General features: G+C 56.1%; 12 protein-coding genes across 12 annotated transcripts; 6 read left to right on the forward strand and 6 right to left on the reverse strand.

Moving 5' to 3' along the window:
• Window positions 1–1,599: 1,599 nt before the first annotated feature.
• On the reverse strand, window positions 1,600–4,517 carry B0T26DRAFT_764961 (uncharacterized protein; the record flags this gene model as incomplete). Its single annotated transcript, XM_060446454.1, has 2 exons — window positions 1,600–2,843; window positions 2,912–4,517. The coding sequence occupies 2 exons, from the start codon at window positions 4,515–4,517 to the stop codon at window positions 1,873–1,875; spliced, it is 2,577 nt and encodes an 858-aa protein (XP_060300101.1). The 3' UTR covers window positions 1,600–1,872.
• Window positions 4,518–5,112: 595 nt separating this feature from the next.
• Window positions 5,113–7,424, forward strand: B0T26DRAFT_737996 (tyrosine/serine protein phosphatase; the record flags this gene model as incomplete). Its single annotated transcript, XM_060443533.1, has 6 exons — window positions 5,113–5,135; window positions 5,993–6,046; window positions 6,153–6,269; window positions 6,375–6,575; window positions 6,819–6,954; window positions 7,062–7,424. 6 exons carry the CDS (start codon window positions 5,113–5,115, stop codon window positions 7,422–7,424), a joined length of 894 nt encoding a protein of 297 aa, XP_060300102.1.
• Window positions 7,425–7,618: 194 nt separating this feature from the next.
• On the reverse strand, window positions 7,619–8,916 carry B0T26DRAFT_638833 (Low temperature viability protein; the record flags this gene model as incomplete). The annotated part of the gene is made up of 2 exons (XM_060437081.1): window positions 7,619–8,837; window positions 8,897–8,916. 2 exons carry the CDS (start codon window positions 8,914–8,916, stop codon window positions 7,619–7,621), a joined length of 1,239 nt encoding a protein of 412 aa, XP_060300103.1.
• A 706-nt stretch (window positions 8,917–9,622) lies between these two features.
• On the forward strand, window positions 9,623–11,745 carry B0T26DRAFT_671939 (uncharacterized protein; the record flags this gene model as incomplete). The annotated part of the gene is made up of 2 exons (XM_060439396.1): window positions 9,623–10,691; window positions 10,754–11,745. 2 exons carry the CDS (start codon window positions 9,623–9,625, stop codon window positions 11,743–11,745), a joined length of 2,061 nt encoding a protein of 686 aa, XP_060300104.1.
• Window positions 11,746–11,879: 134 nt separating this feature from the next.
• B0T26DRAFT_747598 (uncharacterized protein) lies at window positions 11,880–12,749 on the reverse strand (the record flags this gene model as incomplete). The annotated part of the gene is made up of 2 exons (XM_060444861.1): window positions 11,880–12,518; window positions 12,627–12,749. The coding sequence occupies 2 exons, from the start codon at window positions 12,747–12,749 to the stop codon at window positions 11,880–11,882; spliced, it is 762 nt and encodes a 253-aa protein (XP_060300105.1).
• Window positions 12,750–13,729: 980 nt separating this feature from the next.
• Window positions 13,730–15,392, forward strand: B0T26DRAFT_124922 (mitochondrial ribosomal protein l7-like protein). The gene is made up of 5 exons (XM_060433343.1): window positions 13,730–14,146; window positions 14,254–14,852; window positions 14,956–15,044; window positions 15,117–15,131; window positions 15,222–15,392. The coding sequence occupies exons 1-5, from the start codon at window positions 13,899–13,901 to the stop codon at window positions 15,330–15,332; spliced, it is 1,062 nt and encodes a 353-aa protein (XP_060300106.1). The 5' UTR covers window positions 13,730–13,898; the 3' UTR covers window positions 15,333–15,392.
• A 517-nt stretch (window positions 15,393–15,909) lies between these two features.
• B0T26DRAFT_623945 (putative Hsp70 nucleotide exchange factor) lies at window positions 15,910–16,506 on the reverse strand (the record flags this gene model as incomplete). Its single annotated transcript, XM_060436129.1, has 1 exon — window positions 15,910–16,506. A coding segment is annotated over one exon (597 nt), but the record flags the coding sequence as incomplete, so codon positions are not given.
• A 2,608-nt stretch (window positions 16,507–19,114) lies between these two features.
• On the forward strand, window positions 19,115–19,635 carry B0T26DRAFT_596863 (uncharacterized protein; the record flags this gene model as incomplete). Its single annotated transcript, XM_060435627.1, has 4 exons — window positions 19,115–19,143; window positions 19,323–19,378; window positions 19,476–19,506; window positions 19,572–19,635. Coding segments are annotated over 4 exons (180 nt in total), but the record flags the coding sequence as incomplete, so codon positions are not given.
• A 54-nt stretch (window positions 19,636–19,689) lies between these two features.
• On the forward strand, window positions 19,690–20,629 carry B0T26DRAFT_640363 (actin family; the record flags this gene model as incomplete). The annotated part of the gene is made up of 2 exons (XM_060437227.1): window positions 19,690–20,343; window positions 20,399–20,629. 2 exons carry the CDS (start codon window positions 19,690–19,692, stop codon window positions 20,627–20,629), a joined length of 885 nt encoding a protein of 294 aa, XP_060300109.1.
• A 565-nt stretch (window positions 20,630–21,194) lies between these two features.
• B0T26DRAFT_625033 (peptide chain release factor class I/class II) lies at window positions 21,195–21,641 on the reverse strand (the record flags this gene model as incomplete). The annotated part of the gene is made up of 2 exons (XM_060436154.1): window positions 21,195–21,458; window positions 21,552–21,641. Coding segments are annotated over 2 exons (354 nt in total), but the record flags the coding sequence as incomplete, so codon positions are not given.
• A 768-nt stretch (window positions 21,642–22,409) lies between these two features.
• Window positions 22,410–22,819, forward strand: B0T26DRAFT_636262 (uncharacterized protein; the record flags this gene model as incomplete). Its single annotated transcript, XM_060436810.1, has 2 exons — window positions 22,410–22,518; window positions 22,578–22,819. The coding sequence occupies 2 exons, from the start codon at window positions 22,410–22,412 to the stop codon at window positions 22,817–22,819; spliced, it is 351 nt and encodes a 116-aa protein (XP_060300111.1).
• Window positions 22,820–23,389: 570 nt separating this feature from the next.
• B0T26DRAFT_693712 (WD40-repeat-containing domain protein) lies at window positions 23,390–27,035 on the reverse strand. The gene is made up of 2 exons (XM_060441210.1): window positions 26,606–27,035; window positions 23,390–26,415 (listed from the first exon to the last, which is right to left on the reverse strand). Exons 1-2 carry the CDS (start codon window positions 26,735–26,737, stop codon window positions 23,806–23,808), a joined length of 2,742 nt encoding a protein of 913 aa, XP_060300112.1. The 5' UTR covers window positions 26,738–27,035; the 3' UTR covers window positions 23,390–23,805.
• Window positions 27,036–27,523: the final 488 nt, after the last annotated feature.

The following is a 27,523-nucleotide window of genomic DNA, read 5'->3' on the forward strand; positions in this document are numbered from 1 at the left end:
TACATGAGCTGGTGGCACCGGTGGCAAAGCCCGCTTTTGTCTCTTGTCAACGTCGAATTTGCACTTGCCCACAAACTCGCCGTAACCAGGGCATGAGGGTCCTTTAATAGCCACCTCCGCCAACACATTAAGCTTGGAGGTGTCGTCCTCCTTGGGGTGGTCAGCGGTGCTTGACATTGTTGCGTTTGGGTTACCGAAAAAAGTCGAAGTTGGTTGCGAGTTGTAATAGATGGAACTGGATGATTGGCGTACTGTGAGTGTTTGCTGAGCTGAACTAAATGGAACTGAGTGATTATTGAGTGATGGTTGAGTGATGATTGAGTGATGTGAGTGTCTGCTGAAGGATACAATTTCCAAATTTGTGCTCGGGAGATGCTCGACCTTTATACGCTCTGAGCTGAAGAAAGATCATGAACGAAATGGCCGACAGATACGCTGCAGCAGCAACATACGGCCTGCACGACATCACAACCAACCTCATCCTGCGGACCGATAACTCGGCCAACGACGAGTTTCAACATGGAATACAACGGCAGGTGCAGTCCGAGTCTGACACCAAAAACCCCATCCTTAGGTATCCCTCCGGAAGGTTGTGAGGGTTGTGTGATGGGACGCGCGGGAGCGTGGAAGGGGGACGGGGACGGGAAGGAGAGTGTTGGAGGCCTTGGGCCTTGGAGGGAGTTTTTTTCATCCCCCCCTTTCGACACCCGTGTTCGTCGCCTTCGAAGCCCACCCACCCGTCCGTCTCTTCACTCTACTTCAGCAACAAAAGGACGTACCTACCTATGGCTCGTGTGGTGGAGAACATTCTAGGTACGGTGTTCGTCTTTGGGAGAGTCTACTCGGACTCTGGTCCTGATTATCTGAGTGGTAGACAATTTTAGCGCGGTCATTTTGACGCTCAGTTAGTCACACCTCTAAGTCTAGGGGGTATACGATAAAGCCTCCCGCACAAAAAGCACTTATGCCTGACGGTACTACTCTGTACTATAGGTTCTTTAAGAACAAAGCTTTTAAAAATCCTGTAAAGTCAATAGGTAGATTGCCTATTAGAAATGGATTCTAACAGTACTAATTAGCATCTATAATGGAAAGGTGGGTGTTGCGATGCCGCGATTCTAAAAAGCGCTTTTGGTGATGACTTCAACGGTGAAGAGCTCCAAAAAATTGAAGCCTTTGGGGGTGGCCTAGTTATTACACCCCTCAATTTTTTTGGCTCTTGAGTAGGTGTGTACATGTACAATGTCCTTTTGTCTACTTGATAATCGACACGGGACATGTCTGTCTGACTGGGACTAAGGTATATAGCTAAAGTCCCGTCTTCTGGACTGGACACCACAAGATTTGAAAGATTAGTGCGATATAACCAAGCCACCGCGTGACTTTTTGGTGGGAATCTGCTAGAAAAGTGACTTCAGACTCGTTGTATTTCTGGCTTATATCCCCTATTAAAACCCCCTGCCAAAGTTGGCATGTCATTGGTAACACTGGTTGGGGCCGCATACGTACAATACTATCTAAACTAATCCCGACCTAGGCTGCAAGCATGTAGGTAATCACGACGTCTCTTCTGCATGATATCGTCATATGAAAGCAACAAAACATGGGTAACAAACTGAGCCAGTTCAATACAAGATAAACAATATAATACTTAGTCAACTAAAGAAAGGTCCTTCGTAACACTTCATGTACAGCTTCTGTCACACACTAGCTCAATAAACACCGCAGCTGAACGAGCGAGCAAAACAGGCTATTCTAGGGGGGGTGGATAAAGTGTACAGTACAATACCCGCCCAATCCAATCCAACCCACCCAAGTTACTGACAAGCTGCCGGGTATAAAGCCAATCTCAACTTCCGACCTCCTTTTATTTCACGCTAGGTTCTCCGAGAAGCGCGACTCCCTAAACGGACTTGACCGACCACCAGACGACACCGACGCCGCCACAGCGGCCTTGATGGCCCTCAGCGGTGGCGTCACGGGACGGCTCTGCTCGCTGCGGGCCTCCTCAAACCTGTCCATACTGCTGTCGCTGCTGCTGCCCATGCTACTGACAGACCCATTGGGCACGCCCTTGCGAGAATCACCGTCGCCGTTGCCGTCGCCGCCGAGGGGTGACGGGGTTCTCGCTCTGGCGGCAGCGGCGGTGGCGGTGGCGGTGGCGCTCTCGCCGACTTCGTCCTCGCCCCGTCCTGCCACGGCGACCTCGCGCATGCTGGTGCTGACACTCTCGCTGCGACTGTGCCTCGTGTTGTTGTTATCGTCAACCGACGGGTTGCTTCCGCTCGTCTTGCGAAGCTTGGCACCGCCGATGAACCCGCCGCCGTTGTCCTTAGCGGTCGGATCTTGGTCCGCCAAAGGCGCATCAGTCGCCGCCCCTGACGACTTGGCCCGAGGGCGAGGCAGTCGGTTCCGAAGCCAGGATTTTACCTTGCTGGTTGGAGATGTAGGAGGCTGTTGCTCGCCATCGGAAGCCGGCGGCTTCTCGGTTGAAGCTGAAGCTTCTCTACCGCTCTTTTGCTTTTGTCGTTTATGAAATGAGATGGAAAGCGCATGTGAACGTCCGCCACCAGTTGTCGCTGTCTTCTCTCCAATCCCGGGAACGTCTGATGTCGGGCTCGGTTTAAGAACGGCTTCGGCCTTCGCCTGCTCCGTCTCTTCCCCTGTGGTCGTCGCGGCGGTGGCCACCGCTATGGGCACAACTAGCACCTCATTTTCCTTCTGCTTTCCATCTTTGACAATCTGTTTCTGCTCGGCCTTTGCAGCCTTCTCTTCCTCTTTCCGCCTCTTTTCTTCCTGCTTGATTTCTGCGAGTCTGGCTTTCTCGTCATCCTTTTGTTGTTCTATACCAAAGTCAGTGGTTTGTCTCAGCGACAGACAAGACTTGTCGTGTTGGAGAGATGGAACTTACCTTTGAGCTTCTTGTGTATCTCCTGAACCTCCCTTTCTCTTATCTTATTCCTCTCTGTCTCCTCCTTTTGCTTATCCTCCTCCAGCTTTAGCAGTGCCCTCCTCTCTCGTTCGCGTTCCGCCTTCTCGTTTATCTCGTCGAGGATAGGCTGAATCCTTTTAGCAGCGATCTCGTCCACCTCGTTCTGGTTAATGAATTTGCCCCCGCCAAGATCAATCTTGCCCTCATTTTCGTTCCTGGTAGCATCGAATCTTGCCTGTGCCGCCGTGTGCGCCTTGACCTCCCAGTCGCCCATGTTGACCGGCGCTGTCCGGGGAGCATTGGCGGATAGTTTGTCATCCATATCCTTCATTTGGGCCTTCACGTTCCGCTGCGCAGCTGCAAGCAGAGCCTCGCGGTCCCGGGTTCTCTTCTGTTCATCTACTTCGGTAAGCTTGGTGTTAAAAAGTGACATCTGCTTGCGAATGTGTTGCGACCGCCGCTGGTCCTCGACCAAATCCCCATCGCTGGCTGAGCGTCTCCTAGTGAGTTTACCACGAATTGACCCAAACGCGCTGCGCTGGGGCACGCCGGAAGAGCTGTAGTACTCTTGGTAGCCACGGTTGTTCTGGTGCTCTTCCTCGAGCTTGGCGAGGCGCTCCTGAGCGAGGCGATACGCCGCCTCTTGAAGGGTGCCGTAGCTCGTCGGGATCTGCTCTTCGCCGTGTGGGCTTGACGGGCCGCCGAAAACTTGGGCAGAAGCATGTGCCCGCGCGGTATCGATCATCTTTTGCTGCTGGGTAAACATGCGCTTGGCCATGGCCAGTGCGGAGGCGTGTATGACATCGGCGCGGTTCTGCTCGTCCGTCTCAGGCTTGACGGGTGGGTGCGAGGTGAACATCAGCCTGTTCATGGTGGTATAGGGGATGGCGCCGGCGTCGCCTAAAGGTGCGGGGGCGCTTGCACGTGTGGAGGGACGGTGGGCAATGGTAGCAGCGCTGAGGGCATTGGAGGCGGCATTGGCCTGGTCGGGATATAGCTCCCTGGGATTCTGAGGAGATGATATAGACCTCGGCCGTAAACCCGCCATGGCACCCTTGGCGGCGTGCATGGAGCCGTGGCGGGCGAGGCCCAGCGTCTCGGTAGCGGGGGGCGGCGGCGTCTTGCTCGCCTTGAAGGCCAGGTTGGCGGCGGAGTTGCCCCACATGGACGGTGGTAGAGACTTCTGCTGCTGGTGGCGCTTGGCCGAGCTGGCAGCGAGGATGGCAGCCTGGGACCCGGCCGAGCTGTACTGGGGCTCCCAGGGGGTGGTGGAAGCCGAAGCCGAAGCCGAAGCTGTGGGGGCGGGGGGGGAGACGGAAGCGGACGTGGCCCTGCCGTCGCTGGCGAGGAGGGCAGCGGCCGAAGCCGAGGAAGACAGAGGGTCGGGCTTCCAGGCCTCGGGGGATTTGCTGTTTGCCCAGCCCAGAGAAGCAGCGGCGCTGGCAGCGGCGCTGTCCTTCTTTAGGCCAGTCGAGGGGAAGCTAGGCAGGTCCTGCGCATTTGCGTATCTGAGCCTTCCCTGCCGGTATGAGCCTCCCGCAACCGAAGATGCGGGTGCCGTGTGCGCAAGCGAGGTCGACCCCATTTTAGGGACGCCCTGTACCTCTAGGTGCGTCTTTGTCGGGCGGAGCCGCGGCGCTGCGCTGCGCTGGATTGCGCCGGATTGCCTCGACAAGTTCTCTCCTTGTGTTTGCAGGCAGGTACAAGACGGCCAAATGAACTCAAGTATGTTACACAGACGACTGACGATGCAATGGCCAAAAGCCAACGGCAGAGGTTGAGCTGTCTTTAGACGCGAGAACAGAAAACACAGCACTCGGACGGGTCAAGATCAACTGGTCAGTAATGAAGGTAAGGGTAGGTAGGTAAGCTGGAAGGCAGGAAGGGTAAGATAGATGGGGTAATCCAGTGGGTCGGGGGCGATATATGCGCGGTTTGGCAAACCGGAGCCGTTGAACGAGTCTGGCGCTTCAAAGCCACTGGTAGTGTGTGTACTTTGTCAGGCTTGTAACTCCGTACGATGGTAGGATGCGATGCGATGCGGATACATGAAATGTGGGATGTGAAATGTGGGATGGGGATGTGGGACGCGGCCACCTTTCGTGTGGTAGGTATTCGTAAGTACGTATGACTTGCGCAACATCCGACGACATCAATCGGTCCTCTTGTCCTGGGGGCTCATGTTAAATGGAGGGCTAACAACGTAGGTCAGACGCGGAGGGGTCAGGCCACATTCTATTCGGCGGCCGAGGTCGAGGTCGAGGTTGAGGGTGAGGCCGGGGCCGTGGAGGGGGCCGATGTCCATGTTCTGGCCCTCATCACAAAGCATCGTCATCCTAGGCGGACCGACGTCATTGTCCTCTCGGCACCTCAGCTTTTGCCATTTAATCACTGCAGGGCGATGCGAAGCGCGGGGACCAGCTGAGGCGCCTGGACGAATCTGGCAGAGCCTAGAGCCCGGTAAGAGCGGTACCCACTTGCTCTGGGCTGTGCGCCCGCTGTCGATCCCTGCACACAGTCACGCACGTCCCACCCCTTCCAAATCCATCCATTTCGAGTGACTACGTAGAATGGATTGCGCCTTCCATCGAAAAGTGCAGCCACGTTTTTTCCGTGAAGATGGGATGACATTAATCAAGATACTGAAATCGGATAGAATTAAGGCATCTTGTGACTTATACGCACAGGTTTCAGAATGAGCGCCGAGTCCCAGCTCCACGGGTCCTTCGTTTGGGCTTCGGCTCGCCAAACGACCTCCAGTTGACGGGGGTGACCCCTGCACAGTTTAGCTTACTGGAAATCAGACGCGTAGTGCTCCATCCGTCTCTCCGCTTCTGCGCCATCTGACAGCCAGCGAATTGATGTTGCTGTAGAACACCAAGCTGATCACTTGACTCGCCTCACTTGACTCGCTAGACCCTTGCCAAGTTCCCAGCGGTTCTAAAAGCGGTTTAACAAGCCTGTTTCCAGCTAGCTCTCCCTGCCGTGGGCGGCGGACATGGCCCCTCCAGCTTCGACTCGGCAGTCGGCGACGGACACTGGTGCCGTCGAATTTGAGAGCATTTTGAATTTCCGCGACGTTGGGAAGACGATCAACACGTTTCTGGGGCAGAGGTAAAGCGAAACCGACTCCCCATTCAAAAGTTGACATGTGAACTGGCGGGGAAATACCTCCCCCCCTAAATTATGGAATGGCAAGTAACAAACAACCGAATCGCAGGCTCGTTAGGGAAGGCCTCTTTTTCCGATCCGCCCGGCCCGATGACGCGACCCCGGGTGACCGAAGACGGCTAACGGACGAGTTTGGCATCCGCACTGTCATTGACCTTCGGACCACGTCAGTACTTGCTAGCTAACCTTTTGTTTAAGCACCCCCGAGTACTCTCGATCAACAGGGATCCCAGTACTAAACTAAGGGGGCTGCGACCTCGGCCGAGAACAGAACTGAGCACATCAATGCTGCCAAGAAGCACCAGGCTGAGCTTCAAGCAACCCTCCCTCCTGACGGAGCACCAAATGGCGCCGCTGCCGCAGAACTCGCCGAGCCCCTCAAAATCCCGGGGCTCCGGTACCTGGAAATCAAGCTCACCGGGCGTCGATTCGAGCGGTTCCTGTTGAGCCAGTTGACGTGGTGGAGTCTCGTGTAAGTGTCTGCCGTGTCGTGTGTGTGTGTGTGTGTGTGTGTTGCTTGTGTTGGTTTGTCTACAACACTCCCCTTTCTGTGCTCTCGCCCCACCTAGTCCTCGCTTGGGTACGGACGTATACCACTATTGCAAGACAAGACAAGACACCCGACGTCTGCCAAAAGGCGGCAAGCCCCTATTTTTTCTTGGAAAACACAAAGCTTATACGGCTCCGTGCCCCCGCGCGGGACCCCCGAATATAGCAAGTTCCTGTTCCTGTTTGCCTTTGGCTACCGGATGCCGGCCATCGCCATCCTCGGGCGCGAGGTCATGAAGCCGCGGGGAATCGTAGGGCTCGGGCTTGACACCATCGACCAGTCAGGTCCCGAGATTGCCGAGGTGCGTGAAACGGCCACTCTATATCCCGACTCAGATCTTGCTACGTTTGGCTCAACAAAGGCAACCGCGTCGCTAATGAACTAACCAACCACCTAACCAACGAATAGACACTGGAATCTCTCCTCGGGCCTTCAGGCGTGGCACTTCCTGCGCTAGTCCACTGCACGCAGGGCAAGGACCGGACCGGCGTCATCGTGATGCTCGTGCTCATGATACTGGGCATCCCGCAGGCCGCAATCGACTTCGACTACCGGCTTACGGATGAAGCGCTGCTCCCCGAGAAGACATCCAGGCTAGCCGAGATCAGCGAGATCGGGCTGCCGGCCGAGTTCGCGGAGACGTCTGAGGTACTGATCAAGAGGAGCGCTGAGCATCTCGATACCAAGTACGGCGGCCTTGACGGCTACCTGGATGAAATTGGTTTTGACCACGTCAAAAGGGAGAGGCTCCAAGAATTGCTGTCGTACTGATATGTGGCCTTTTCTTCAAAGTCTCAAAGTCCACTAGCGTCAGCCTCACAAGCCCAGATATAAGCAGAGTTAGTTTCAGCACCACAATGCCATGCTCATGCCACCGTAAAGAGAGGTCTGATCATATGGGACCCTTTTGGTTAATGGCTCGTGCCAACATATATCAATTAACACCCGCATTCTTGGTAGCACAACTAGCGGAGCTTTGCGGGCCCCAACTCTTTCCTTATATCCTCGAGTTGCTGGATGCCGTTTCCATAATTTCCCTTCTTCATCCTCCTCTTGCCCCGCATAGAGTACCCGCCGAGGAACTCGTCCAGCAGGCCATCCAAATCCTGTCGGACAGGCCCCGTCACGCTCGATGCGGTTGACATGGCCGACATCTCCGACACGGAGCCCATGTCATCCATATCGCCGTTGTAGTCCTCGTCAATCTTTTCAAAGCGGGCATCCAGTATGCCCAGCTGCTCTGTGCGGAAGAGGGACGAGGATGTCATGGAGTAGTTTGACGGGTTTGTCAGGGCACCGCTCCGCTTCTTCCTCTGCCCGCCATTTGTTGTCGTGGTCCATATTGATGACTGAACCTCTGACTGTGCGGGCGCCGCTTTTGGCTTCTTTTCGGCTTTCTGATCGTTCTTGAACTTCTTGAACTCCTCCAGCCAGTCTTGCGAAACACCCCCTTCCGATTGTGACTGCGGGTTCTTCGTGTCCACGAGCTGGGGCACCTCTCCATCATCCTTGTATTCCCGCGTTGGCTTTGCCGTACAGTCAGATTCCCAGCCTTCGTCGTCCTCCTCAGATTCGTCCCGGTCCAGTTCCTGCCCGTCCTTGGCGAGCTCCTTGAATAAGTCATCGTCCTCGTCGTCTACGTATGCGTCGTCCTCCAGGGCCTCCAACACCTCCCGCAAGCGCGGGTCCATGTCGGGCTGGAATCCAGCAATGACGTCGGGCACATCCTGTTGCGCCTGGTATGTGAGCCGCTGGAGGTTTTTGGAAGGCAGGATCGCCTCGTCGAGCAGATCCTCAGAATCGTTTTTCAGGTCAAGTTGGCGCAGCGCTTCTTCGAGTGGCTGCTGTTTCCCCTTGCCCTTGCCCTTGGCCGCTGCCGCCGCCGCCTTCGCCTCGACAAAGATGGCGTCTCCGGAGCCCTGGCCAATGTCGCGGAGATGCTGCATGTAGTCATACTCGGTGTCGTCATAGTAGACGCCGTAGTTGGCGGCCTCGCCCTCGTTGTCGCGGATGCTCTCGGCGTCGGACCCCAGCTCCGAGGCGAGATCGCCCAGGCTCTTAGATTTCGACCCATAGGCGCGCTGGACGAGATTCAGCACCATCGACGGCGCCGATTCATCGTGGATGAGGGGGTCATTTTGCGGCCGGTGCACTAGGGTGAAGTGCGTAGCCGTCTTCTTGTCGCTGGGCTCATTGTCAGGCCAATTCACTCCTTCACTGGGTGCATGGGGGGGGCAGCCTACATCCACTTTCCTCGCGGCATTTTGGTGTTCTAGAACGGAGTTTCAACAGGAAAAAAAAAGTAATTTCCGGTGGTGTAGAAGTCGGCGGAGACGGCTTGACGAATCCTAGGTGAGGATATACGGAAAGACAGTCTTGGGCAAAGAAGGGCGGAATGGCACCAAATTCAAGGCCTGAGGAGTCACCGATCAAGACAAAATTTTAGTGGGGTAAAAAGACCTATCTTATCGGATCTGGCGAAATTTTGGCGATGGTGGAAATATGCACGGAGTACTAGCAGACAAACAGGGCTGCAAGTTGATAATCTTAGAAATGAATACTAGAATATAGATCCAGAGATTAAAACCAGAATTTGTGTAGAGGTAGTTCCATTACAACTTCTAAAGATAGTAAATACCCCTGAATTCCGTCAGTAGGGCTGTTAAGCGGCAGTAATATTTCTCTTGAGTTAGAGGCTTGGTATCTCTCGTCCCAACTTCATCCTGCCCTAGACTGGGTACATTTTTGCCCCTCCATTTATCAGCAAGCCGAAGCGGGACATTCTACTGCCGTTTGCTGCAAACATCGAAAAGAACGCCCAGATACTACGTTTCCCAGCACTATATCTGTCGATCGCGAGCTTTTTTGAGCTTCGGAATTATCTGTGACAGGAAATCTGCTCTGCAAGCGACAGAGAGCGGCCAGGAACCGACCAAACCAGAACCCGCCGACGCGGCCCTCTTTTCACGATGGTGAAAGCAAAGTCGAAGACGTCCCTCGGGCTGGGAAACACGCTCATGAATGATCGGTTCGGCAAGGGAAAGGGCGCAGACCGGAAGAAGACTTCGTCCATTGTCCGAACCAACCATGAGACGGGCGAGCAGTACATTACGAACGACAGGCAGGAGGCATCGTGGGTCAAGATGCGCTCCGTGACGGAACAGGGTGCCCTCGACGAGTTCCTGGCTACCGCCGAGCTAGCCGGCACCGACTTCACCGCCGAGAAGATGAGCAACGTCAAGATCATCCACACGGACCAGCGGAATCCCTACCTCCTGTCGTCGGAAGAGGAGAAGACGGTACACAACAAGCAGAAGGAGCACAAGCAGAAGCTGACCGTGCCGAGGAGGCCGCAGTGGGATGCCTCGACCACCCCCGGGGAGCTGGACCGCCTGGAGCGTGAGAGCTTTCTTCTGTGGCGGAGGGGCCTTGCCGAGCTCCAGGAGATCCAGGACTTGCTGATGACGCCGTTCGAGAGAAATCTCGAGGTCTGGAGGCAGCTGTGGCGAGTTATTGAACGGTCCGACCTCGTGGTCCAGATTGTCGATGCCAGGAACCCTCTCATGTTTCGCTCCGAAGGGCTCGAGGCATATGTCAAGGATGTCGACCCGAAGAAACAGAACCTGCTTCTTATCAACAAGGCTGACATGATGACGTATAAGCAGAGGAAAGTGTGGGCAAACTATTTGAAGGATGAAAACATTGCCTACACCTTTTTCTCGGCCAATATGGCGAAGGAGTTGCTCGAACTTGAAGAGGCAGAGGGGGGACTTGGAGGCCCTCAGAATGGTGGGGAGGGTGCCTCGGTCCCTAGCAAGGCCGTTGCGCCGGTGGAGACTGTTTCTTTTGCTCAAGGTAGCGGAGACGAGTCATCAAGTGAAAGTGAGGAAGACGAGGAAGAGAACGGAAGTGACGAAGACAACAACAACAACGACAGTGAAGCAGAAGCAAGAAAGGAGGAGGAGGACGAAGACACACGGATTCTAACAGTTGACGAATTGGAAAACGTCTTCCTAAAGTTTGCCCCCAAAGACTCAGGTAAGTTGGTCGTATGAACGTACCCCAATACGTACTCTACAGTACTAACCCGTTGAACCCAGATCACAAATTTCAGGTTGGTCTGGTCGGCTACCCCAACGTCGGAAAGTCTTCCACCATCAACGCCCTCACTGGAGCCAAGAAGGTGTCCGTCTCTGCGACACCGGGAAAGACCAAGCATTTCCAGACAATCCACCTAAGCGACAAGGTCATTCTATGCGATTGCCCGGGCCTCGTTTTTCCCAATTTCGCCAATACCAAGGCTGAATTGGTGTGCAATGGCGTTCTTCCCATCGATCAGCTGCGAGAGTTCACCGGACCGGCGTCGCTCGTGGCCCGGAGAATCCCGCAGTCCTTCCTCGAGACCGTCTATACAATCAAGATCCGCACTAGACTTCTAGAGGAAGGTGGCACTGGCATTCCCACCGCTGAGGAGCTGCTAAGCTCGTATGCCCGCCACAGAGGCTACATCACTCAGGGATTCGGCCAGCCAGATCAGTCGAGAGCCGCGAGGTACATCCTGAAGGATTACGTCAAGGGAAGGCTCCTGTACGTTGAGCCGCCCCCGGACCGCGACATCGATCCCAAGGAGTTCAACCGCGAGCTTTACGACATGTCGCATCTCCCCGAGAGCAGGCGCGCTGCCTGGGCGGCCGTCATGGCCTCGGAGCAGGCTGCTCACGAGCTGGTCGAGAACCGCGCCGCAGCCGCCGCTGCTGGTGGCACCGACGCTGACGGCGACGACGACCTCTTGGCAGACGTGGTGGCCCTCCCACAGGGCGCAAAGTCCAAGCGGCTCGACCGGACCTTCTTCAAGCCCGGCGCGTCGACCGACGCGGGCCGTCTTAAGATGCCCTTCCAATACAAGTACACGGAGCAGGGCGCGACCCAGCCGTCGGGGAAGCACATGAGCGGGCGCAAGATGCGCCAGATGATTGCGGACGAGCAGGGGATTGATGTGAAAGATGTCCAGCTCATGACGGGAAAGAAGCATTTCAAGGGTGGGCAGACGGCAAGGGCGAAGCGCCAGGCAAACAAGGTCGAGGAGGATTAACGGTCTCGTTTGGTGGTGGGTTGATGGACTGCTATATACCCAATCTCGTGATGTCAAGAATAAAAGATGTATATAAAAAACCAAGACAAGGCATGATTGCATTACTGCCGGGAGATGGTTCGTTGGACAGACCGTTAGAGAGACTCGACGGCGTTTGCTGCCTCGTCCTTGTCCAAAGCCTCGTCCTTGTCCAAAGCCTCGTTGCTCTCGTTGGTAAGCCCGCCCAGCATCTCCTCCTCCCCAGCGCCGCCGTTGCTCGACGAGCTGAAGGATGTCGAAGCGGTACTTGACGACACAACGCCCAAAGGCAGCGACCCAGTGCCCCATATCAACGCAATGAGCTTCCGCTCCAGCTTGGCCGCCATGGGAACAAGCTGCTGCACATCGTCGTGCCAGACCAGGAGCACAGCCTCACGCCGCACCAGGCTGGCGTACTGGAACTTCTTGACGTTGGAGTGCGTCATGGACGCAAACGACTCGCTGACCTGCAGCTGCGAGCCGTCTATGAATTTCAGTTCTGTCTGCTCTGGACCCAGGGTCTCGACGATGCTGTCGAGAAGCTCCGGCTTCATCGTGAATGCTGCCGTCACGTTGAGCCGCGACACGCATGCCACGAGCTCCGGGTTGATGTCCGACGGGAGCATGATATAGTGGCCCCGCGACTTGCGGTAGAGCACGCATAGGCCACTCTGCTTTTGGAGCCTCGGCTCGACTGGTATCCAGCCGTTGGACACTATTTGTTTCCTGAGGAATTTCAGTATGTGGTCGAGAGCCTGGCATGGCATGTCAGTGCATGTGCGTGTGTGTGTTGTTGGTTCCAGACAGTGGATTATTTGGTCTGATTTTTTTCTTTTGTAAATGTAAATGCACGCACGACGTACTGTGTTAGAATGGAGCTCTTCGTTGAATGACGTCGTCGTGGATGTCCTGGGGTTAGTTGATGATGATGTCGACACGGCACTGCCAGAGGCGCTGCCGCTCTGCTGGTCAGACGGCTGGGACATGGTGATGGTCTGGGTGGGTGTATATCTGGAGGAGCCAGCAAGCTGGTACCCGGATCGGGGAGCAGTGAGGCTAAGTACTTTGCCGCTGCTGGTGAAAACGGGTGGTTTTCGGTCTTGTTGCTCAGCTTCCCGATAGCTTCTCGACGGCTGAGGTTATTGATGGAATGGTGAAAGAATGGGGTCCGGGGACATATTGGCGAGCTAAACCTGTCACGGGCGTGATGACGGGCTGCATGCTGCAAGTGACGGACTGTACATACCGAGACTCGTGGGATCTTGTTCGTCGTCCGCTTCAGCCGTGTCGTTCTCTTCGACAACGTCTTTAGCGTCTTCCACATCTTCACCTTATTCGTCGAGTACATCATCTACGACGTCCAGGACTTGCCTCTCATATTCTACCGCTGTTGTAGCAACTACTTCCTCCACCTCCTCGAAATCGTCCGATTCAACATTGGGCCTTCGTTCTTGGGCTTGCGACGTCTACAACCCCGTCCACGAGCTCTTTGACCTCTTTGAGCACGACTTCTGTCAGTTATAGCATCAGTGCCAGTAATAGCTCTACTTCTAGTTCTGTTCTAGCAACCAACAATGCCCCTGCCTTGATTTATGAGTGCCAAACAAAGGTGTGCGATGATGAGGCTTCGAATTTGTGAAGCGGTAGCAATATGACACAAGTGTATGTGTCATCTTCTTAACAAAATAAAAAGTAGACGCATAGTCTTAAAAGGGTGGTTAATGGTGTTGGGAGGAGTCGTGGTGTGCTTGGAGAGATCAACATGTCATGCCGATAGATCCATTTGTACATGATAAATTTTCTTTTTAGCACCAGTAGAACTTGATTTCACTCATCTAGTACTCAGCCCGCCATATTAGCTGCGAAGAGTGACTTCATTTCATGTTGAATCAAAACAACGGTGTTTGGGTTGGCGGCTGGCAAAAGGGGGTGGACGAAGGAGAAAAGGGGTTGACTAACCCTAACCCGGGCGTGCCATATAGAGCTAGTAATTGGGATGACCCAGAAAAATTATTGGCGTCGCGACTCGGGCCTGCATCGCAGCTCTGGGCCCCAAAAAAGATCACACCAGACCTTCGCAGCTCCGGCCATACCCAATTCCTCCGTCCCCCTCGGTCGCTGCTCCGAATCCGGCAATGGCGGGCCTCCGTGAGGTGTCCAGATCGGCGCACAGCCTGTCGCTCTCCCAAATACTGCGACTGGGCCAATCATGTTGGGCGTGCCAGCGACGGAGCTCGTCGACCGAGACCAAGCCTGACCAAGCCGCCCTCGGTGTCGTGACCCACTCGTCCTTCGACATCCCCCAGCTCACCCCCGAGCAAAAGGCCACCTTCAGGCCATGGAAGCGTGCCGCAGACAGGAAGTTTAACCTTCCCAGCAGCAGGTGAGCAACAGCCGCAGCAGCAGCAGCTACGACGACTGCGACTGCAGGAGGATGAGGACGAGGACGAGGACAAGAGGACTGTCGCAGCTGACTCGAGGCCATCTTAGATACCAGTACCATCCCCCCAAGTACAACCGCGGCCCATTGCACCCTATCCAGTCTCCGATGTCGTCGGACCCCATCGCCCGAGACTTCGTGCCGGGCCCCTTCAACTTGCCAAGGCTGAAGCAGACGTACCAGTCAACCGTCGCTCCGGACCTGATGACGCTCGCGTACAACCACGTGCCGCCCGGAACCAAGAACAAGGAGCCGCCGGCCGACCGGCTGCGCGGCTGGGACGGGTCGTCGCCATACCACGAGAACCGTCAGAAGCGCGGACCCCGCGGGGCTCCCGTGTTGCCCATCCGCGAGCGCAACATCACCTTTCGCAACATCCCCGAGATCAAGGAGATCACCGTCTCGGCCTACGTGCCCGAGGCGCTCAAAAACGACGACCACCTGGTCGTTGCCCGCACTGTGGTACTCAACCTCACGGGCGCCATGCCCGAGATCACAAGGACACGAAAGAGCGTCGTCCAGTGGGGCATCGTAAGTGGCAGGCCCGCCGGCGTCAAGGCCACCATCTACGGCAACGCTGCCTACGAGTTCCTCGACAGGTGCACCCAGCTTGTTTTCCCGCGAATCAAGGACTGGAAGGGCATCAAGGGTGCGTGCAATTACCCAAGCTTATTATCTATCACCCTACGCACATGAACCTCCCCCCCTTTTCACCGCTCCCCTGCTAACGCTTCTGTTTCTCCTCTTGATAGCCACCACGGGAGACAGCTCTGGCAACCTGTCTTGGGGCCTCAACCCCGAAGACGTCGCCCTGTTCCCGGAAGTGGAAGCGTCCTACTCTGTAAGTCTCCTCAACTCCATGCCAAAACGTTTCTCAGGGACAAATACTGATACGTGCTATGTTTTTTTGCAGGTATTCCCAGCAAAGGTAAAACCCTTAGAACGGCTACTTTGACGCTGATTCTTATCTGCAGCCCCCTTTATGCTGGCAGTCTCCGTGTGCTAACCGACTGTCCAGATGATCCCCGGCGTCAAGATCTTTGTAAAGACAACAGCAACTTCCGACAGGCAGGCAAGGTTACTGCTGCAGGCTATGGGCATTCCGTTTTACGGAGAGATTCGGAACTGAGGAGGACGGGCAGAGAGATAGACTCTGCGTGTCTGATTCTTTAAATGTATAATACAAGACCAAAAAGGAGAAACCACCCGGTGTTATGTATGTTTGTAACGACACACGCACGCACGCATGTCAGCAGCTATCTCGAAAGCTTGTGGGCGGTTTGGCATAGAGCAAGCCCCTCTCACTCGATTCGCCATGGAAAACACGGGGATTGTTTAGAGCAAGATGCGAAATGTAGATCAAAATGTAGTTTGCCGGCCGCAAAACATGTGAAGTTTCTGGCTTCCACATCTTGTTCACTTTCGTTCTTCACGATCCCTCATCTATTTGTTCCTTGTACTAGGTATAATGTTATGCCCTCTTCCCCCAAACAGAATCCTTCCGAGCCTACCTTAGCAGTCCATAAGTAGGCGTAGTTCAAGAGGTACGTATATATATGTACTAACTATCCGAAAACGCCGCCAAAAATGCCATGCACAGAGATCCGTCCGTCCGTCCTGTTCCGTGTGTTTTCTCTCCTTTTTTGCTATTCTTCCCCCCCACAAGATATTCATACCGCCGCAGAAGCAGCAGCAGCCTCGTTGACCTTGTTCCTCAGCCCGTTTATGACCTCGTCGACGGCATCCATGTCGCTCGCGTCGATCTTGCTGCTAGCGCCGCCGTAGCCTAGCTGGCCTAGCTGCGCGACCGTCTCATCCATAGCCGGCTGGTAGTTGCGCACGGCGCTGCTGAGGGCGTAGATAGCCTTGCGGCGGACGGCGGGGGTCTCGGCGTCGGCAAGGGCTAGCGCGGCCAGCGGCGCAATGCCGCCGACGGCCACCAGGCGCTCCTGCGTGCGCTCGTTGTTCTGCACCGCTGTGCCCACGCACCACGCTGCCATGCGCCGGAACTCGGCGTCGCCGTGGCCCAGCAGCTCCACCAGCGGCTTCCACAGCCCCAGGTTCTCCAGGTTATTGGCGTTGTCCAGGCTCTCGATCAGCTGCTCAAAGTTGTCGAACGCGATCAGCCGGTTCTCCGCGTCCACCTCCGCGTCCGCCGACGTGATCACCTCGATCGCCGCCTTCATCAGCTCCGACTCCGACGGGCCCCCGAACAGCGCTGCTATGATCTCCGGGTTCAGTTGGCTGCGCGACGCCGCCGACGACACCCCGGTTGGCGCGGCTGCGACGGCGCTGGTGGTGTCCCCGTTTGCTTCTGGCGCCGCCGTTATGGCTGTTGCCGTTGCTGTCGTCGTTGCTGGCGCCCCATTTGGCTGCTCTCCCACCGGCGGCGTCGAGTGCTCGATGCCCCATTTGAGGAGGCTGTTAAGGTTTCTGTCCATTTTTTTTATTTTATTTTCTGGTCCGGCGATGGAGGGGTGGAGGGGTTGTTTTTTTTGGCTAGGTCGGACTGTGGTGCTCGCTTTGCGGCAGACTTTTCTTTGCGCAAAAAAAAAAAAGACAAATATCTGGATGTTTTCGGTTACACGTGAATGGCGTGTTATCGGAATGATAGTGGTATTGCAGAATTTTGGATTTGTCTGGCAAAAGCGAAATATCTGCCCAAGGCTTTTGCTTCCCAATCCCCCCAGGTTACAAACAAGGTCCCCTTCTCTGCGGTTCGCGAATCTTCAAGAAAACGTCTGTCCCAAACGGGCTTAGCGCAAGGCCCCCGCACCGCTCTAAATCCCCTGTGACAGCGGCCCAACCCACGAAAAATTAGCCCTCGAAGTGAAAAACGTAGAGATAAAATGGAAAGGCTGATATTTTTCAAGGAAGGCGTTATGAGTTGTTCAAGCAAATCGAGTCACGTTGAGATTGAAGATCCGGCCTATCTTTACCCTGTACAGAGTATTCCCCAGCTAATCCGAATAGGCAAGGTGGAGCGTTGCAATTGCAGAATTGCAATTCAACAGTTTCTCGTTGGTCTGTGCGTCTCACAACCCCTCCACAAAATAAAATAAAAAGTGGGAAACGCTGCCCCACTTGACCTTTGCCCCTCGTCGCCGCTCTGATGTGGCGGGGAATAGCTTCAACAATAGGAGGCCCCATCCCGAAAACAGAAACGAACGGCTAGGGAGGCCTTTCCTTTCAGCCAGGCGGCCGCTGGCTGACCTGATATTTTCCCTTTTAGGTGGCAGCTTTTGGGCACTTCGCTCGTTGAATTTGGTTTTGATGTCCCCTTAGCCTAACCTCCGGAGTAGTGACGTACACTGCTGCACCCCCAAAATCCTACTGCCTGACAAGATATCGCGGTGTTTCTGGTTCAGCCGCAAGGGGTGCACAGATAACGTGCTTCTGAGCTCAGTGCCATCCACGCCTGGAGTAGAAGAAATCCTACTGGATCCCGCTTGAATCGCGGACAAACCCGTAGCAATAAACCTGCTATTAAGGCGTCGGTTGGTCTGAAACCCTGTTTCGAAGTTTGGGGGGAAAACATCCCGCTTTAGGCCCCGAACCTACCTTACGCACGCCTTGTAGCCGGAAGGACGGGCGCCTAGAAGACAAGACAAAGCTTCTAGCCGGGCCTTCAGAAGCTGCCTGCTTGGCGTGACAGCCCCCAGCGGTCTTTACACATAGTTTAGGTTCCGGATGGCGAGCGAAGTAAAACACTTGCCTTGGAGCATACGTCAGCTCTTCCGTAGGGCTCGTCGCCGCCCGTCCGATCTTGAGACGGCCCGGAGTGCATGGGGCATATTCCGTACTCGTTTCTAGAATTAGATAGGCCGCCTACCTTAGGCAAAGCATAGCCCCCAATGCTGGGCTGTCTTCTCATCCCCTCGCCAGGATCGTGATAACGTCTTGGGGAGTTCTTTGGGCATGAGACTCCCACACCAATAACTAAAACAATTTGGGTTACTGATTGTCTCGATGGGTTTCGCGTCAGATGAGCATGGTGTTTTTAATCAGACGAGGGCTCAGTTGACGGGAGATAGAGGGGGGTTGTCGAACATCTGACCCCCTCCACAAATCCACACTTGATATGAAAGGTGTGCCAAGAGCGTTCTGATATTTGTCGCTGCCTACCAGATGGTGTCGGAGAGGAACTAATTGCTCGCCGTGAAACCCGGACATATCTATTCTATCCTGCAACCTAAGCCCTGGGTTAAGGTAGGTTAAGTAGCCGTATTCGTAGTTGGGCAGGTAGCCAGGAAACCCCGTCCCCAGCCACAGTCAGTGACGACGCTGTGGCCTACCCCGAACCCCAACCTCACGCTCGCACGCACAGATGCGCCATTAAAGCGGCAAGAGGATCCCTTGTCTCTCCCAATTAGGCGGGCAGGTAGCAAAACCCACAGCACACCAGCGCACAGCCCATTACCGCCCACGCCACGCCCGCTGTCGGTCACTGTGCACTGGCACCGGCTGGCGCTTCTGCAGCCCACAGCTTTCCCGCTAGTGACATCGCAGGGGACCCAACCTTTCCTTCCCTTTCTCGCACATCCTCCCCCCTCAAACCCACATCGACCTAAGGAACTGACCTTAAATTCACCTCCCCTTTCCAACCTCGCGCCGCAGCATCCAGCAATTTTTTCTTCTCTTGCCTCTTCTCCGTCTCAGGTAATCGACACCATTACATCCTGCTCTGACGATCCGGGCATTGCACAAGCCTAATATTAACTTTTGGTGGCATTTTCCAGTTGGACCTATCTCGAAAGACCACCCCTTTCGCAATCACTCTAATCTATCACCATGGAGGGTACGTACTGCATTGCCCGCCTGTCAAGGTGGCCTTTCCCGATCGTCATCCATCTCCGTCCGTCGTACATGGTCCCGAACACTTGCTGATTGAGCGTTTTGCAATCTACAGAAGAAGTTGCTGCCCTCGTTATCGACAATGGGTAAGCCAAGCAGAACCCCCACCCCCGCCTCGTCTCACCGACTCTCGTGTGTGTCCTGGCCGAGGCGCTCCTCGACCGACCAAGCTGCTCTGCCGAGGCCGAGTCCGAGCCTGTGTCTCTGCACTACCTTTTCCGCCCATCAATACTTTGTCGAGTGATGGATGCTGACCCGCGAATAGCTCTGGCATGTGCAAGGCCGGTTTCGCCGGTGACGATGCTCCCCGCGCCGTCTTCCGTAAGTTCCCCTGCCCATCTCAACCACCCCCGCCAGCCTTGTGCCGACAGAATGGCCTCGAGGAGCTTCGAGTACCCAGGCTAACACTATGGCTCAGCTTCTATTGTGGGCCGTCCTCGCCATCATGGGTATGTCGTGAACCCCGCACTCGTGCTTCCGCAACATCGTAGTGCATCGGCTGACCGCTCTCCAGCATCATGATCGGCATGGGCCAGAAGGACTCGTATGTCGGTGATGAGGCGCAATCCAAGCGTGGTATCCTGACGCTTCGCTACCCAATCGAGCACGGTGTCGTCACCAACTGGGACGATATGGAGAAGATCTGGCATCACACCTTCTACAACGAGCTCCGTGTCGCCCCCGAGGAGCACCCGGTCCTGTTGACAGAGGCTCCCATCAACCCCAAGTCCAACCGTGAGAAGATGACACAGATTGTGTTCGAGACCTTCAACGCCCCTGCCTTCTACGTCTCTATCCAGGCTGTCCTGTCGCTGTACGCCTCCGGCCGTACCACTGGTATTGTGCTCGACTCTGGCGATGGCGTCACCCACGTCGTCCCCATCTACGAAGGTTTCGCTCTCCCGCACGCCATTGCCCGCCTTGACATGGCTGGCCGTGACTTGACCGACTACCTGATGAAGATTCTGGCTGAGCGCGGCTACGCCTTCTCCACGACGGCTGAGCGCGAAATCGTCCGTGATATCAAGGAGAAGCTCTGCTACGTCGCCCTTGACTTTGAGCAGGAGATCCAGACGGCGGCCCAGAGCTCCAGCTTGGAGAAGTCGTATGAGCTCCCTGACGGTCAGGTTATCACCATCGGCAACGAGCGATTCCGTGCCCCCGAGGCACTCTTCCAGCCGTCCGTGCTCGGCTCCGAGAGCGGCGGTATCCACGTCACCACTTTCAACTCGATCATGAAGTGCGATGTCGATGTCAGAAAGGATCTCTACGGAAACATTGTCATGGTAAGCTACCGGCTTGTCGTTTACAATTTATGGCGAGATGCTAACTTTTGTCTAGTCTGGTGGTACCACCATGTATCCTGGTCTCTCGGACCGTATGCAGAAGGAGATCACTGCTCTTGCTCCTTCGTCGATGAAGGTCAAGATCATTGCTCCCCCCGAGCGCAAGTACTCTGTCTGGATCGGTGGATCAATTCTGGCGTCCCTGTCCACCTTCCAGCAGATGTGGATCTCCAAGCAGGAGTACGACGAGAGCGGCCCGTCGATTGTGCACCGCAAGTGCTTCTAAGGTATGCAACCCATCTAGACGTCTTGTTCTGTGTGAGCTCAGGCTGACGATGCTTTTGGGGGCACAGCGGTTTGAGAAGTTTAAGACGGACACCAGACGGTGGCGGCCCCGAAGTTATCAGCAGCGCCATGGGTCACTTCGGCCTCGCGCATGTAATTCGTGAACGAGTCTCATATTTCCAAAAAGTTTTGACGCAGGTCAAGGATTGGGGCGTCTCCTCTCCGTTTGGAAGACACGGCAGCTTTTGTTTCCCGGGCGGGTGGATGCGGATGCGAATGCGAATGCGAATGACGGCGCGGACAAGTAGGCCGAGGTTTATCATACACTTTTTTTACTTTTTTTTGCTCCCTACCAAGCCATTGTTGTGGATGAGTTACCCCATTTCGTAGTTGGCGATTACCGTCAAGATGTCTTTAGAGCTCATCAGGAATACAAGGGAAGAGGTTATGCAGCTCTTGCAGCGCTGAGAACCTTTGTCGTCGTGTCTCGGTTTTTATTATGCCAATGTGTGACATTTCTAGAATCACGCAGCCTTGGTCGGAGACTCTGGTATTTCAGGCTCGTCGACCGCAGCGTTGGCGTCGGCTTCGGCCTCCCCGAGCTCGCGGTATTTTCTACGACTCTTCTTTATCCCGCTCTCGGTCCTCTTCTTGTGTACAGCTGCTACAATAGCCGAGCGGCTCTGGTCTCCATTGACGAGATCGTCGACTTTGGTCGCGAGCAGCTCTCGCGCAATTTTACGGTTCTGAGTGCGCGAGCGCGTTGCCTGGCACTTAACCACGATGCCTGTGACCTTGTGCTTGAGCTGGACAGCCGAGTTTGTTTTGTTCTGCAGTGGTTTGGTTGTAGGAGTGAGCCAATATACTGAAGCTAGGGAGGAGATGTAGGACGTATTTAGGTAAGTAATTAATCAGGTACGCACAATCTTTTGCCCGCCTGGCCCGCTGCCCTTGAGGAACGACTCCTCGATCTCGTTCTCAGGCGGTGGCTTGGGCCGCGGCGGCATCTGCTTTTGGGACAGCCGTGGGCATGTCGAGAAGGTGCGCTGTGCCGCTGCTGCTGCTGCTAGGGTGAAGGGTGGGAAAATGGTGGTGCATGGTGTCAAGGTTGCTGCTGCTGTTGCTCTTTGTAGAAAGGCCATGACTGGTGGCTACATGTCGTGGGATTGGCGGCTTCTGTTCGGTGAGCTCTCATAGGGGCACGCTCGAGTTTGAGTTCGGGCCGTCGAGGTCGATAGTTGATGGGGTTTGCATGGTACGTAACAGCGATAAATACCTTACCTAGTTTTAGGTAAGCGATTAACGATGAAATTAAAGTGGGGAACGACCAATGAGTTCCATTTGCGCCAGCCGCTTACCACCTGTCAAGCAGCAAATTTCAGCCGCAACCCTGCAGATGCCGGGCAATCCGATCCGCTGGTGAAAGTCGCCCGACGGGGGGCTAGCCGTAATAAAGTTGCAGCATGCCGGCGCGCAAACGAACTCTCAACCTCCCCGGTATTCCGCACTCAACATCGTCGCCCTCAAACGCCAAATAGCCAGCACGTCCGGTTCTATTTTTGCCTTTCCCACGATAGCCCCAATTCAACAACGGAGGAAAATCTCAACCAAGCACCCCGACATACACGACTGCTGTCATTGCGAGGGGGGGAATAATAGGGGGGAAGCAATCCATCACGACTTACTTCAAAGAACAAATTCGACGCGCGTCGCAAAGCAAAAAGACGACCCTTGTTTCCGAACATAGAGACACATACACCACCAACAAACACGCAGCAGCCATGTCATCGTACCTCGAAGCCTTCAGCAAATGGCTTAAGCTCAAGATCTACCAGCTCGAGGTCACGCTCAGCGTGTACATCTTTACGCCGATTGAGAAGTTTATCTTTTGTCAGTCCCCCCCCTTTTTTTTTATTTACCCAACAAAAAACTAACTGCCATGTAACAAGACTCGGTCCTCTTCCTCATCGTCAGCCTAACCTTCATCGCCACCGTGCTCTACCTGCCGCAGCACGTGCAGTTCGTGCTCAGCCGCGCATGGTTCTACATGAACGGCGACGCGCCGCAGGAATCGGCGGCGGCGGCGGCGGCGGCGGCAGTGCAGCACATCGTGGCCAAGTCTGCTGCCGTCGTGACGGATACGGTTCAGGCGGTGGCGGCGGCGACGGGGGGGATTGTTCGGGAGCTGTGATTGATCGAGATCGAGTTAGATGGGTAGTATCGGGGCGGGTAATATTGGTCTCCTGAGTAATTGTTTTAGACGCTCTGCTGTTTTTCCCCGCTAGAACTCAGCAAAGTATAAGGGGATAGTAGACCGGGAGAGTCGGGGGGGGGGGTTGTCTGGGATCAATACGAGGGGGGGCTTTGTCACCTGGCTCTGGCTCTGGCTCCGTCCCCCCGTTGGACACCGAAGACCGCAACTCAATGGGCACTGCTGCCGCGCAACTTCCTCCAGCACCACCACCCGGCCCCCTCTTCTCTCAGCTCGAAGCACCCACCCTACTTCGTTTCCACCACGGCCCAAGTTTCGCACTAGGCGAGTTGACGACAAGGCAATGGTGCCTGGGTGGCTATCGCAGAAAGTGTACGTTTCTTGTTTTGTTCAACAACTAAGGCAGGTTGTTTTGCGGCGCTCTTTTCTTTTGTTTGCTGCTTGTATGGTTTTTCATACATGCGAGAAAGGGGGGGCGTATTTGTTTTTTTTGGACGGGGACGGGTTTTTGCATAGATAGATATACGGCGGCATATACATAGTACGTTTATATATATATATATATATATATACAGATGGGATGGAAGGCATGGGGCTATGACTAGCCGGCGGCGGCGGTATACAGAGAAAGTCTCGCTCAAAGAGGGAGAAGAGAAGGATGTCTGTGGGATTAAGTGTCACAAGAGGGCGACTGATACGACAACAAGAATAATAACTTTTAATGCACACCACAAAATAGCTATCCGAAGAGCTACCTGATCTATCTATCCCAGTTCTATACGCCGCCGGTTTTTTTCCCTTTTCCTACCTCTTGTCCTTCCCCCGCCATGTCGGGCAGATGAAGTGAAAACAAACACATTTTGCGCTCTTTTCTCTCTACTGTTGTCTCACCTCCACGCTCCCACGTCGAGGCAGATGTGGTAAGGTGTGATAGGTGATAGGTGATATAACATACCCATCTGGCTTCACTCGACCGACTCTCGATCCCGCGACGCCTGGCGCAGCGGCAGCGCCATCTGCCGCCCGAGAGAGACCGAGTAGATGCGGAGCGAGCCGTCGGCTCCCGCGATAGCGAGCTCGTGGTTGATGTTATCTTGCTGCTGCTGGCCTCCGCTGCCGCCGTCGGTTTCGCTGCTTGCTTCTCCTTCCTCTCCTCCCCCGTGACGGCCGACCGGCGGCCGCCAGGCGAGCTGGAGCACGGCCTTAGGCAGACACAGCTCGGGCGCGACGCTGGCCACGCGCGACAGGGAGACCTTGCCGCCGCCGTCCTCGGCGGCGATGGAGAACAGCGAAAGGTGGCCGGCCTCGGACCCGACGGCGAGCAGCACGCTGCCGTCTGCGGAGGATGGCGTCGGGAAAAAGTCGAGCGCCGTCACGGCGTGCCCCTGCAGCGTAAGGCCCGCGAGCACGAACTCATCCTTGCAACCCCCGCCCGGCGCCACCGGCCGCCACTTGACCCATGTTATCACCTGCCTGTCGCGCCCGGCCGTCGCGAACAGCTGGAGAGACTGCTGCTCCTGCTGCTGCTCTCCTTGGGGCGCTTCGGGCAGGGGCAGGGGCAGGGGCGGCGCCCACGCCGCGTCAAGAATCATGCGCGCGTGGCCCTTGGGGTTCGCCTGCAGGAGCTTGTACTCTGTGGTGCTGGCGGGGCCGCGCGCGAAGATGGCCCACTGGCGGTCGCGGCCGACGCTGAGCAGGTGGCTGTCGTCGGGGGAGAATCGCAGGCGTGTGACGGTGAGCGAGTGGGCCGTCAGCGGCGGCTTGATCTCGGTCCAGTGCTCCGTCTCGAAGAGGCGGATGACGGCGTGGTTGACGCTGCTGGCCTTGCAGGCGCTGGCGACGAGGCGGCCGTCGTGGCTCGTGGCCAGGCACGAGATCTCGTAGCCGTGTCCGTACAGCTTCTCCACTTCGGGCCACAGTGTGTGCCGGCTCAGGCTCTCCTCGAACGGCGGGTGGTCGATGTCGAGCGCCGACTTGCGCACCACGTTGGCGGGGTCTACGGCCTCGCGGTCGTCTGCCAGTTGGTGCTGCTGCTGCTGCGCGAGCGCCGCGTCGTCGTCGTCGTCGTCGACCACGTCAATGGCCTTGTTGGACAGGCCGAGCACGGGCATGTTGGCAGCGTTGGGGAACGCCGCCAGCTGCGACTCGTCCCCGGTGCCGGCGCCGGTCAGGCGGTTCAGCATCACGGCGACGGCCTTGGGCTCGGTGAAGACGCGCATGAGCTTCTCGTCGGCGCCCGACACGAAGGATGAGGCCCCGAGCGAGTCGATGCAGTTGAGGTCGTAGCCGTGGATCTGCGGGCGCGACATCTCGTGCCATGTCTTCTCGAGGCTGCTTCCGGTGGCCGCCGGCCTTGCCCACTCGGCGTGGACCCTGGTTGTCTGGTCCGAGCTTGTCGACAGGAGGTACGCGCCGTCTCGCGACCACGAGATGCCCGTCACGGCCCTCGTGTGGCCCGACACGGCAATGTTCTGCTTCCACATGTCCTCGACGGCATCGTAGTCCCAGCGCCGCCAGCTGCCCGTCCGTCCCATGGTCACGACGGTGGTTCCAGAGGGCGACCAGAGGCCGGTCCAGAAGCCGCCTATGCTCCCCGTGGCCGTGGTTGCCCCCTTTTCCCGGCTCACCTCTCCAAGCCGGGCGCCGGTGATCCAGATACCCGAGTCTTGGTCCGACTCCCAGATGGACAGAGAGTTGTCGGCCGAGGCGGAAAGCAGCTGAAGCTTTCCGACCCCTCGGGCGTCATCGGCGGCGGGTGGCGCGCGCGACCATTTTGCGCTGTAGATCCAGTCTTCGTGGCCGAGGAGGAGGGCCTCGAACATGATGCAGTACTTGGTCGCTCCGGCAGCGATTTTGTGGATCTTGTTGCCGGGCGTCAAGGCGTCAGCCGAGACGGCCATGCCGGCCGCGCCCAGGGCCGACAAGGCCGAGCCCTGATGCAGGCGCCACAGGCGGATGTACTTGTCCTGGCTCGCCGAGGCCAAGAGGAGGTCGCTCCCCGGCTCGGGGCTCTCTCTGACGAAATCCAGCGACCGGACCCAGTTCTCGTGTCCCGGTAGGGTGGCCTGCAGGGTGAACTGGGGGGCCGCGTCGCCGGTCTCCCCTTTCGAAGCCGTGAAGATGTCGACGACATTGGTGGTTCCGGCAACGGCCAGAACGATACCAAGTCCGTCGTCTCCCAGCGGGCTCAAAGCAAGGGCGAGCGGCAGGTACTTTTTGGGGGTCTTGATGATCTGGAGGAGGACGAGGCCGTCCATTCCAAACGTCCAGACCTTGATGGTGGCGTCGGCGGCGCCCGAGACGAAGATGGGCCTCGGGGGCCTCGCACCGGTGTCGGGCCCAAGGGCGAGGGCTGCGATGCAGTTGATGGGCGCCGTGTGGCCCTCGACCGTCTGCAGGCACGATGCGGCGCCATGTGGCGCGGCGGTTTCGAGAGCCCAGAGGCGAAGGGCCTTGTCGTCTCCTCCGCTGACCAAGTAGGATGTGGACGGGTCATCTGGCAGCTTGGGGAGAAACTTGACGGCACGCACGTGCGCCTTGTGGCCGCTGAGGATGTGTGAGATGCCTCTGCTCTTCTGCAAAGATGTGGTTAGTTTGGGCTGGGGAGTTCCACGGACGAGGAGGAGAGGGAGAGACGTGTGAAGCTATTCGCAAGTCCGAGCAGGGCAAGGCAGGGCAGGGCAGGGCAGGGCAGGGCAGCCAAGGTAGATGATGACTACTGTCTGTTTTTCTTCTCGGTTTGTAGTATAAAACATGATAACATACCGCGGGATTCCAGATGCAGATGTTAGAGTCTGCGGCAAAGGCGACGAGGCCGTCGTCGCCCCAGTCAGTAGCAGCCGTGTATCGGTTGGCGCCCGCTGAGAGATAGCGACTCTCGACAGTGGCTTGGGCCATGGCCGCTATATCTCTGTCTGGTCTGTATTCTACACGTCTTTTATTTTCTCTCTCTCTTTAAAGCGTTTCGTCTTTCTCTTCTTGTAGAGATATTTCGGTGAAGTTCTAAAAGGTCAAGCAAGAAGCTTTCACTGCCAATTAGTGTTTGCCTGAAATCGTAATTCTAACTGGCTCCTGACCTCGAGCCTGAAATGTTCTAGGCCGGTGGTCTGAGTTGGTGTGAGCGACCGACTAACTGACTGACTGACTGACCGACTGCATGCCCGATGAGTTCGTTGATTGATGGTCAAGAAACGCTATCGACTCAGGTAATTACCGTATCTTACCACCGTCGTCCACAATTTCTGTCTGTACTGGGGTTACACTGGGCACCTCAGGTTAGTTGGGGGAAAGGCCCATTGATTGCTTGGGCCAAAAGCGGGTCCCTACCCCATCAGCCCAATGTTACCGGGGAAGAAACCTCCAGATCACTGTGCCTTAGGTTTGCTTTTTGTCCCCAGATTTTCGGGAATTTCTTATTTCAAGTACCTGACCTACTTGAGGTACGTACCGACCTTACCTACACCCGTCCTGCACTGCAGGCACGCACTGAGCTGCACGGCGCTGCACTGCGAACCCGATCAATCCAAGCTCCAACAAGGACTGTCTGTATGTACTCGGACCACGACATCTCGCAGCCTCCCGCATCGCAATCTCGCCTCCCGTCGCCCACATCACATCGATCCCCCATTCCCCCATTCCCCCATTCCACCCGACGTCCGTTCCCCCACCATCAAAGACGGGAAG

Source organism: Lasiosphaeria miniovina (assembly GCF_030549165.1).
Source record: "Lasiosphaeria miniovina strain SMH2392-1A chromosome Unknown B0T26scaffold_2, whole genome shotgun sequence".
Classification (NCBI taxonomy): domain Eukaryota; kingdom Fungi; phylum Ascomycota; class Sordariomycetes; order Sordariales; family Lasiosphaeriaceae; genus Lasiosphaeria; species Lasiosphaeria miniovina.

Bases quoted from the DNA above. Each gene is read 5' to 3' on its own strand.
- B0T26DRAFT_693712 (XM_060441210.1), bottom strand. From the start codon at position 26,737: ATGGCCCAAGCCACTGTCGAGAGTCGCTATCTCTCAGCGGGCGCCAAC. The intron at 26,416-26,605 runs GTATGTTATCAT...ACATCTTTGCAG, and splicing joins TCTGCATCTGGAATCCCGCG to AAGAGCAGAGGCATCTCACA.
- B0T26DRAFT_124922 (XM_060433343.1), top strand. From the start codon at position 13,899: ATGGCGGGCCTCCGTGAGGTGTCCAGATCGGCGCACAGCCTGTCGCTC. The intron at 14,147-14,253 runs GTGAGCAACAGC...AGGCCATCTTAG, and splicing joins TTTAACCTTCCCAGCAGCAG to ATACCAGTACCATCCCCCCA. The intron at 14,853-14,955 runs GTGCGTGCAATT...TCCTCTTGATAG, and splicing joins GGACTGGAAGGGCATCAAGG to CCACCACGGGAGACAGCTCT.